Source organism: Pantherophis guttatus, chromosome 10 (assembly GCF_059756535.1).
Source record: "Pantherophis guttatus breed Tessera chromosome 10, ASM5975653v1, whole genome shotgun sequence".
NCBI lineage: Eukaryota > Metazoa > Chordata > Lepidosauria > Squamata > Colubridae > Pantherophis > Pantherophis guttatus.
In genome coordinates, this window is record NC_142072.1 from 3,557,448 (window position 1) to 3,568,182 (window position 10,735).

A 10,735-nucleotide genomic window follows, 5' to 3' on the forward strand; every position below is an offset into this window, starting at 1 on the left:
TAGCTAGACAGCAGCTGAAAACTCCCCTTGCTCACTTACATACGTTTTGCTTCCAAACCGGATTAAAACCAAAGAGCTGTTCTTACAAGCCACTTCAGTTCATCGGAAAAGGAACATGGTTCAGTTTGTATCCTGGTCACATCTTTTCAGTTGTAAACGCAAGTTCTTTGCTCCCTTAGAAGGACATCGGCTCCCCTCAGTTTATTAATTAAACTTTCATTCCTTCTTTTATTTCTCTGTAACTCAAGGCAACAAACATCCAACACAATTTTTCCCCACAACAACCTTGCGAGGTGGATTGGACTGTGAGAGAGGGGGTCTGGTCCAAAGACACCCAAGCCAGCTTTCAGGCCTAAAATGAGACTAGAACTCACCGTCACCTGGTGATTGGCCCAAAGTCACCCAGCCGGTTTTCGTCACTGTCTCCCCGTTTCTAGACTGTGGCCTTAGCCAAATTGACTCTTCTAACTGTAGAATTAATTAGCGCAAATTCTAAAAGTGACTTCCATTTTGGTTTCCCCCTTCTGTTTTCTCACCCGTGTCCCTTTAGAGACAAAGAGGCTGCATGGTGTACAACATTTTTGACTTCAATCCTTGGGAAGTGGTGGAAGTGGCGAACTCCCTTGCGTAGTCTGAAAAAAAATTGCTAAATGACGCCAATCCTTATTTAAGAGTTTTATTGTTTACCTCCAAATTCTGGAAAATTGCACTCAATTTGCCACTGAATAGCAGAACACTGGCGGCGGACGGCGGGATGTTTGATTTGGGGCGAGCGCCTTAGCTCTGTCTCTAATGGAGACTGATTAGTTAAAATAGTGTTTGTCAACTTGGCCACTTTAAGAGGGGTGGACTTCAACTCCCAGAATTCCCCAGCCAGCATGGCTGGCTGGGGAATTCTGGGAGTTGAAGTCCACCCCTCTTAAAGCAGTGATGGTTGAGAAATACCAATTTAAGAATCAAGGGGTAAAGCCAGACACAAGAAAGGAACATGCTGGCATCATGTTCCTTTCATGCTCATCAAAGGATGAGATTTTACTGGGGCACGCTAAACACACAATGGCATTCTCTGATCTCCCCATTCTCTGCCATCTTTTCCTACTGGGGACTCAGAAGAATTCAGGAAGCAAGGTGATAGTTTCCCCCACCGGCTACGAAACACACCGTCGCTATGAAGGTGAAAAGCTGATTTTTCTCCCCACCCGATTCAGGGAAGGTGAATCATGTACCAATGTACGTTTCCCAGCTCTTGTCATCAGCAGCGGGGGTGTCCCGGGGCCTTCCCCCTCCATCCCGGGAACTCAGGTCTTCGTTCCCGTCTCCTCCGTTTCCATACCGTCGGCGGCTTCCGGTTCCTCCCCGTCAAAATAACGCTCTTCCTCGTCTCTCGAGACAATGTCGAGGTTATCGAACTCTGGGTTCTCGTCGACTTCGCTGAGGCAGGAGTGGGAAGTCAGGGGAATAAAGGAGAGAGTGAAAAAGGAGGTCAGCGTTTTGCTGCGGGGAGTCCTCGCCGTACGACAATTCGGCCCAAAATCATTGTTGCTGGGCGAGACGGTTAAGTGAGTTCTTAACTGGCCATTAAGTCGATTTTTCCTCACTGTTCTAATTTCGAACAGTCACTAAGTGGTAAGTCCAGGGCTAAGATGCCATGTCCAGAATAGGAGGTATTTGTGACTCCGGCTCCCGAGCCTGTCCTCACGGAGGAAGATGACTCTGAAAGTGATGGGGAGGAACTGACAAGGCCTCCCTCTCCAGGACCCTCCTTTCTGGCAACGCCTCAGGTTCCAGCTGAAGGCCAGGAGGAAAGCATGTCAGGGCACCCACTAATAGGGAGTGATGAAGATCAATCTTGGATTGATCCCAGGCAGCGTCGGAGGGAGAGGCGTGCGCAGCAAAGGAAGAGGTGGGGAAGGGCCAGAGATTGCCGAGTCACTAAGCCATGCCCCACAGGGGATAAAAGTGGGTGGAGTTGCTCTGTGACGGACAAAAACTGCATATCGTGAGCTTCGGATGGGATACTTTTCGGAATTAAGGCTTGGATTTTGTGAATGACTTCTGACTACTCTTTGAACTCTTGGTTGCCCCAGCAACGGACTACAGATACGCTGACTCCTGTTTCTAGAGGTGATAAGAAACTTGGCAGGCATTCGGAAAGTAGCTGCCAGAATTTTTATTTACCAAAGGGATTCAGGTCGGCTTGTAAAAATAAATCACTGGTAGACATCTTTTGCTCGTGTGTCTGCCTATGTGAGGTGGGGGGACAGAACATCGCCCTTGGGAGCTGTATCAGGCCCAAAGGATCAAGAAAGGCACATGGGGTCACTTCTGAGCAAGTCCTATAGTAAAGATGCTACTGTTGTGGTCTGTCGGCCGCCGGCACCTCATAGGAGAAGGAGGCAGCGTGCGAGTCAGGGTCGGCATCAAGGCAACCTGAGAGCTCCGAGGAGGCAGAGGGAATGGAGCTGGCAGAGAGAGAGAGAGAGAGAGAGACAGAGGCGGAGCCTAGGCCGTCCGTCAGCCCTCAGATGGAGAGTCAACAGCCCCCAGGTCTGGAGGTGGCTGATAAGTAAGAGGAGGAACAGCTGGGTCCAGTGCCTGACACGCAGATGCGAGACAGCAGAGGAGAGGAGAGCAGTGGAAATCTATGAGCCGGTCCTTGGGACGGAAGAGCCACCGATGCTAGCAAAGCCCCATCCTAACATGGGGGATAAAAGGCAGGGGGCAGAGATGAATAGATGTGGCAGACAACGATTCATCTCCCCTGCCGGACAGGCTTGTTAGCCTGCGGTGAGAAGCTTTTTGCCAGGGCTGCTGGCGCTCCTAATAAAGCTCACATCAAAGGGTTTGTCGTGTTTGGGGAGCTGGGTCACAACAGCTATATTCTTGTGCATTTTTCCTCTTCCTGCCAGGCTGCTCTTTTTTTTCAATTTCGTGACGTTCTGACTGCTAGTAATTCAGAAGTGGGGAATGTATGAGCTGGGTTACCTGGGCCTGGCTTTCACAATCCATAAATCCAATTTAGTGTTAGATGTGCATGCAATTCCTGCAGGGATCCTGAAGTCCTGTCCTTACCTGTAGTCAAAATCCAGATCCTTGCCCTCCAGGAAGTGCTGGTACATACGGCTCGTGAACTCTTCCCGCAGAAAAGCCTTCTCCTCCACATCGGGGACCCATTCGTCTGCATCAGGGTTAAAATCCTGGTCTAAAGAGGGAAGGACAGGAGGAGGGATGCTCAGCGTTTCTTCCAGGGCTGGGGACAAGCTGCCCTTCTCTGTTTTTATACGGCTTCCTTACTTTTATTTGTATTCCAATTTAAGTAGGCGGGGTATTAGGTGATGAACATATCTAACACAACTTCGTCTTTTAACAACCCCATAATCCCTTGTGGGGTGGAGTCTGGGCAACTGAATGGAGCTAGCAGAGTGTTTTAATGGCCGGATGCCCTTCTTGTCGCCAATGCGGAGTTTTGTTTCAGCAGATATATTCTCATTGTGCCCAGAGAGAGAGAAATATCTGCCTCTACCTAGGATCGAACTCACAGCCTCCTGATTGTGAGGCGAGAGCTCCACCTCTAGACCACCGCAACACAACTTCCTCCTCCTATTTCCCCCACAACAATCCTGCGAGGTGGATTGGGCTGAGAGACTGACTGACAAAGTCACTCACCCGGCTTCCATGCCTAAGGCGGGACTAGAATTCACCATCTCCTGGTGATTGGCTCAAAGTCACCCAACCAGCTTTCATGGTTATGGTGGGACTAGAACTCACCATCTCCTGGTGATTGGTTCAGAGTCACCCAACCAGCTTTCATGGTTATGATGGGACTAGAACTCACCATCTCCTGGTGATTGGCTCAAAGTCACTCAACCAGCTTTCATGGTTATGGTGGGACTAGAACTCACTATCTCCTGGTGATTGGCCTAAAGTCACCCACCTGGCTTTCGTGCTTTATGGAAGGCAGGATTAGAACTCACTGTCCCCTGATTTTTAGCCAGATGCCTTAACCACGAGACCAGACTAGCTCTCCTACTACTCAGGATAGTAGAGGCAGCTTCCCCTAATCTTTAGGGAGACAAAAATCCTCCCTGGCAGTTTATGAGACAATAACAAATGGATTAAATTGTATTTAATTTAGAATTTAATGTAATTGTAAATTAAATCCTATCTCTTATTCCCCATTTCCCCACAAAGCCACAGGTTCTCTGCTATTCCCTTCGAAGTGACTCGGCTGCTCTTAGGGCCTGGACTCCCTGAGATCCAACCACTAGATCCCACTTCCTTGTTTCACCTACCGTTGCTGTCCTGGTCACTGTCTTCCTCCTCCTCCTCTTGGCAGGCCTCTTCTTGCTCCTGCTGGATCAGCAACCTCTGCTGGATGACCTTTTCCTGGTAGGAATCTAGGAGGATGCCGGAGAGGGAGCAGGAAGCCTCCAGTTTACAGTGGCCCAGCTCCTGCAGCTCCTCGTCGCTCAGATACTGTCCGATGTACTGCTCATAAAGGAGGGGGTCCCGGCCCCTCATTTGCTCATCGCTGAAATATTCCCCATCTGCAAGGAATGGGGAGAGGGGTGTCTGTGAGCCTGGCACATTGGTCTCTCTTCTCTCTCCCTTCTCACTCCCCCTCTCTCCATCCCTCTTTTCTTTCTCCTCTCTCTCTCCCTCTCTCTTCTCTTTCTCTCTCTCCTTCCTTTTCTTTTTCTCTCTCTTCTCTCTCCCTCTTTCTTCTTGCTCACTCTCCCCTTCTTTCTCTCTCCTTCTCTCCTTCCTCCTCTCTCCCTCCCTCCCCCCCCTCTCCAACACACATCCATCATATGCAGTCCAGACATTAGTAGAACAGCTGCCTTATAGTTCAGTCCAAGTTAAGAGCAGCAAAATTACTGCACTCCATACCCTGGAGAATAGTTAACAGGTCGTCTTGCTCTGTCATAATGTGTTATTACTTGGCAAAAAGCAGGCAGCAGCCTGGTTGCTGCATTTTATACCAACTGAAGGTTCTGAGATCTCTTTTAAGAACAATCTAGGGAGAATTATTGCCAGAAAAAAACCTGTTTTCTTTCTTTCTTTTTCTTTCTTTCTTTCTTTCTTTCTTTCTTTCTTTCTTTCTTTCTTTCTTTCTTTCTTCTTTCTTTCTTTCTTTCTTTCTTTCTTTCTTTTTCTTCCTTCCTTCCTTCCTTCCTTCCTCTTTTTCTTTCTTTTTCTTTCTCTTTCTTTCTATCTATCATCTATCTATCTATCTATCTATCTATCTATCTATCTATCTATCCACCCACCCATCATCCGTCCGTCCACCCACTCACCTACTTATCACTGTACCCATCCAACATTCATGCATCCCTCTCTCTCCCCCCCCCCTCCCCCCATTTGGCTTAGTTACAGAGCAAACTCAAATTTCTGTCTTTGCGCAACGGAACTATCAACTAGCAAAATAACATGAACCACAAACAAGCTAAACAAGTAGCTAATGTAGCACATTGTGGGCATTTGGTCTCTTGTCTAAGATGGAGAACTATGCTGAATGAACTTAGTCCTATCATTGCAGTCAGCCACTAAGATATATCAGCAATTTTTTTTTTTTCATATTAATACCTGGAAGTCATGCTACTAAAATGGCACTTGTTCCTACCCTTTACTCCATAAATCCGCCAATCCACAGGTTCACTTTTAAAGAAACTTGTAACACCCCCCCCCACCCCCCAACTCAGGGCCCCGGTACCTCTGATGAGTTGTTGCAGAGCTGCGTAGCGCTTGTTCCTCACCCTAGTATGCAGGGTTTTGCCCAGGTTTGCTTTGCGGACCTCGGCGCAGTAAAAATCTGCCTCATAATTGCCAGAGAGATGTCGGAAACAGGGCAAGTGTTCTTCGCGCAGGACTGTTCGGAAGCGCTCCAGGAAGATCAGAGGCTTGGTGTGGTATAAATTCCGTAAAATGTCCAATTTCTGAGCTGGTGTAAAATCCGGCTCATCCTTCTGTTGGCTCTGGACTGCCAAGCGGCTGCTGGCCACAGCGTGGAACATGGCAAGCACAGCGGAGTCCTCCTCCTCCATGGGACTATCAATGACCATGTTTGTACCAGAGGACTTAAAATTCCCACTATTGTAATGTGACTGTTTGTAGTTGGAGGTCTCCTCTCTGTTGGGGGTGTCATTTTCAGCATCCAGGTCCCCCAATTTTTCAGCGCCTTGGTTAAAATCTTGGGTAGCCTTGCTCCCATTATTTGTGGCTGGGTTTTCTATCTTTAATTCACCCCAGCAGCAGGAGAGAGGTAGCCCTACTTTGGGCCTGTGTTTGTCCACAGAAAAAATTCGGCCTGGATGCCAAGGTTCCTCCTCCCTACGAGAAGGTGACTGAAATGTTCCTTTCCTGCTCAGGGAATAGTTGTGTGAATTTGGGACTCCTGACATTTGTTCTCCCCAATACGTGTGACCCCTAGGGGAACTGCCAACTGTCCCAAAGCTGCACATATCTGAGGCTGCAAATCTCTGGTCATCATCAGGAGACGCTTGGAAAGACCTATCAGAATCTCTGTTGCTCTGCGAAGGGCAACTTTTGCTTGCTGGAATTTCCATACTGTGATTTCTCGCCTCGATTTTGTCTGGAAAATTGCTTTCTGCCCTCTGTGGCAAACTTTTTCCTTTTTTTCTTAGGGAATCAACACCTGGAAAGAGAAAACAATTTTTATAACATTGAATCAAACAGATATCAAATGCCCCCAAGAGAGGGAATAACATCTAACTGTACTGGGACGACCACAAGCCTGTGGCTCAGAAATAAATACAAATAAGCTGGTAGGACACACCCTACCAAGCGGTGTTCTGTGAAGCAAAGTTAAATTATAGAGAAGACAAATTCAAAATTATTTCAAGGAATTATTTCAATGGTTACAAATTTTGGAAGGAAAAACCTAAGATGATATTGATAATAATATCTTAAAATGGAGACTTTAATGGCATGATAAAAACAGAATGACTATCCAATGGAGTTGAAGGGTGGCAGAGGGAGGAAGAGCATGGCTCCCCCTTCCCCAGGGATACTGATGGTGGGGTGTCCCTGCAGGAAAAAAACTGCAGAAAAAACAATGGCCACCAACCTGCCTTCCATTGAGGACCTGTATACTACAAAAGTAAAAAAGAAGGAAATATGTGAAAATATTTACAGACCCCTTGCATCATGGACGTAAATTGTTTCAACTCCTACCTTCAAAATGACGCTATAGAGCACTGCACACCAGAACAACTAGACACAAGGACAGTTTTTTCCCAAACGCCATCACTCTGCTAAATAATTCCCACAACACTGTCAAACTATTCACTAAGTCTGCATTACTATTAATCTTCTCATCGTTCCCATCACCCATCTCCTCCCACTTATGACTGTATGACTGTAACTTCGTTACATGTATCCTTATGATTTATATTGTTTCCTAGTATGATTTGATTGCTTATTTGTAGCCTCTGACTATCATTAAATGTTGTACCTTATGATTCTTGACGAATGTATCTTTTCTTTTTATGTACTCCAAGAGCGTATGCACCAAAGACAAATTCCTTGCGTGTCCAATCGCTCTTGGCCAATAAAGAATTCTATTCTGATCAAAAAGAGACTCACATTATTATAGTAGTTGGAAGATGTGGTATGATTGGATCCAGAAACGATGGGAGAGAGATAAAGGATAATGTTGGATTATAAATATAGATGATGGTATAATTATGGTAATCAATAAGTATTGGAAATGTAAATTTGTATATAAGAATATGTAAATAGTTTCTATTTTTACTTTCTGATTATTGGTGTATATATTCATGGATATTGTGGTGATGTTACACCGTGATAGAAAAACTATTATACATTTGTTTTTGTTTTTTTGAACTATAATAAAAATTGATAATAATAATAAAAAAGAATTCTATTCTATTCTATTCAGAAGCTCTGGATCCCATCCAAGCAGCATTTCCAAATATTCAGACTTAAGGGCCCCAGCTGGACAAAACCTCTAATGAGGCTCTACCTCAACCTGACGGACTGGAGGGGACTGGAAGCTAAAACATATAAAGAACCATGACTGGGATTGGGGGTATGTCTAGTTTAATGAAAAGAAAGACTAGGGATGACATGATAGCAATATTCAGGTATTTGAGGGGTTGCCACAAAAAAAAAAAAAAAGAGAGAGGAGGTAAAACCTATTCTCTAAAAGAACCTGAGGGCAGGACAAGAAGCCATGGATGGAAACTAATCAAGGAGAGAAGCAACTTAGAAATAAGGAGATAATTTCCTGACATTGAGGAAAAATTAACCAGTGGAACGACTTGCCACCAGAAGTTGTGAATGCTCCAACCCTGGAATTTTTTAAAGAAGAGATTGGAGAGCCATTTTGTCTGTGGAATGATTATAGGGTCTCCTGCCCTGAGTAGGGGGCTCGACTAGAAGACCTCAAAGGTCCCTCCCAACTCTTGTTATTCTGACCGCCAAAGGAAGAGGCGCCTTTCCAGGGCAACCATCCCCACTCCCACCCACCCACCGCCCAAGGGAAGCCCAGAATGGAAGCTCACCGTTGGAAACGGCTCCCGAGGGTCATCCCGCTTCCTTCTTCGATCGACCGTCTTCGCGGGGGAAGGTAAATCAAGACGGACCGGCTTTTTCCCAGTGACTTCCGGTTCCTGGGTGGGGCCTCTGGGATGGCGCTCCGGGCGGGAATCGTGGCTGCGGAAACTTTGGTTCCGGGAGAATTCTTAACGCGACACAAGTCTCTGGAGATTCTCAGTCAGGCCTCTAACAGTGTTTCTCAACCTTGGAAGCTTGAAGATGGGTGGACTTCAATTCCCAGAATCCCCCAGCCAGCGTTGCTGGCTGGGGGATTCTGGGAGTTGAAGTCCACCCATCTTCAAGCTTCCAAGGTTGAGAAACACTGCTCTAACAAATACCCCTAACAGTATTGGAGGTCATCTAGCCCAATCCCCTGCTCACGCTACTAGGGATTTGAACCACCGACCTTCAGTGTCTTAGCCGCTGAGCCACCTAGTCAGGTTGTCCCAAAGGTGCTTTTTTTCAGGAGGCAACTGGACTTCGTTTTTTTTTCCTCTTTGAAAACGTTTCACTTCTCATCCAAGAAGCTGAGCCTTGGTGGTGCAGCAGACTAAAGCACTGTTAAGGAACACCAGCTGCCTGCAATGACTGCGAGTTCAAATCTCACCAGGCTCAAGGTTGACTCAGCCTTCCATGCTTTCGAGGGAGGTAAAATGAGGACCTGGATTGTGGGGGCAATAAGCTGACTTTGTATAAATATACAAAAGTATGAAGGCTATTGCTTAACGCCTTGTAAGCCGCCCTGAGTCTCCGGAAAAGGGTGGCATATAAATCAAATTAAAAAAAACAATAAATAAATAAAGTCCAGTTGCCTCCTGAAAAAAGGACCTTTGGGACAACCTGTGACCTGGATGACTGAGAATCTCTACAGTCTTATGAAGATTATTAATCATCCAGGTCACGGTTATCCCAAAGTGGCTTTTTCCAAAAAGCAACTGTTGTTCCTTCATGGGTCCCCCCCCCCCACCTTTGAGGGAAGCTTCATCAGTTGTGGTGTCTCAGTCTCAGAACTGAAGAAGCTTCTTGGATGCGACGCGAAACGTCTTCGAGGAAAAACAAAAATCCAAAAGCTGCTTTTTGGAAAAGCACCTTTGAGATTCTAACTGGACAATGAAGAAAGAATGTGGGAGGAAGGAAGAGTTGGGAGAAAGATAGACAGGCCAGGATTTTTTAAAAAGGGGTGGGGGGAGTCACAATTGTAGCTGTAGGCCATCACAGGAAGACTATTTCCTGATATGTATATGTATTTTTCCTATTTTGACCATCTGGGTAAAAATAGGGAATCAACTCCCTAGGACCTTGTCAATGTAATCCACCTCACAGGGTTGGTGTTATGAGGAAAATAGGAGGCAAGGAGTATTAGGTTATGTTCACCCCTTCCAAAAAATTCCCTAAATCAAGCAATTGGGAAAAGTTCAACCAACTGAGGAAAAGCAGAGTATGGATAGTGTTGGTTTAAATCAGATCAAATCAAATCTTTATTCTCAATGCACTTGTTTATGATGTGGCTGATTCAAAGGCCAGTGCAAAGTACAGTTGTGGCCAAAATTGTGGAAACCTGTTGGGAAAAGTGTATTTTTGAGGTTTGAGGGCTAATAACACTACTTTTTTTTTTTTTTTTGACTTTCAAGATAATCCTATTCCACTGCTGGAATGGCCTGGGAATAGCCCAGACCTTAACCCAATTGAAAATCTATGGAGCCGAGTCGACTAAAGAAACTGGTTAATCAGAAGTGACCCAGCAATAAAACTAGGTTAATAGAAGCCATCCTTCAATCTTGGGTTTCATATTATTACAGCTGCAGAACTAAAAGACTTAGTTCACTCTGTGGGAAGACGTTGTAAGGCCGGAATTCATGCTCAAGGTTACCCAACTAAGTATTAACTGACATGGGGATCATTTTTGTATATCTCGTTTTTTTTCTACGTGTTTCCCTTTTCTTCTTTATACTGTCACTGCTATTCTAATAGTAAATCCTTCAAAAAAAGTTATTGCATTACATTCCTGATTAAATTATCTTTCCACTGATATATAATTTTATGGTACTACTCCCCCAAAAAGTGGTGTTATTAGCTAGTTTTAAAAAATAAACTTTTCCCAAAAGGTTTCCACAATTTTGGCCACTACTGTACATCCAGCTGCGGCTGTGTGCAG

The 10,735-nt window shown here is 45.5% G+C and overlaps 1 protein-coding gene across 1 annotated transcript; it reads right to left on the reverse strand.

The window, feature by feature from the left end:
* Positions 1–914: 914 nt before the first annotated feature.
* On the reverse strand, positions 915–8,642 carry CCDC97 (coiled-coil domain containing 97). The gene is made up of 5 exons (XM_034438059.3): positions 8,547–8,642; positions 5,714–6,655; positions 4,293–4,547; positions 3,073–3,202; positions 915–1,431 (listed from the first exon to the last, which is right to left on the reverse strand). Exons 2-5 carry the CDS (start codon positions 6,564–6,566, stop codon positions 1,299–1,301), a joined length of 1,371 nt encoding a protein of 456 aa, XP_034293950.2. The 5' UTR covers positions 6,567–6,655; positions 8,547–8,642; the 3' UTR covers positions 915–1,298.
* Between the last annotated feature and the right edge of the window lie 2,093 nt (positions 8,643–10,735).

What these genes read in the sequence shown, in the direction of transcription:
- CCDC97 (XM_034438059.3), bottom strand. Translation starts at nt 6,566, where the DNA reads ATGGAAATTCCAGCAAGCAAAAGTTGCCCTTCGCAGAGCAACAGAGAT. An exon ending in TCTGCAACAACTCATCAGAG is followed by an intron (nt 4,548 to 5,713) that starts GTACCGGGGCCC and finishes CATTCCTTGCAG; the next exon opens with ATGGGGAATATTTCAGCGAT. An exon ending in CAGTGACCAGGACAGCAACG is followed by an intron (nt 3,203 to 4,292) that starts GTAGGTGAAACA and finishes TTCCCTCTTTAG; the next exon opens with ACCAGGATTTTAACCCTGAT.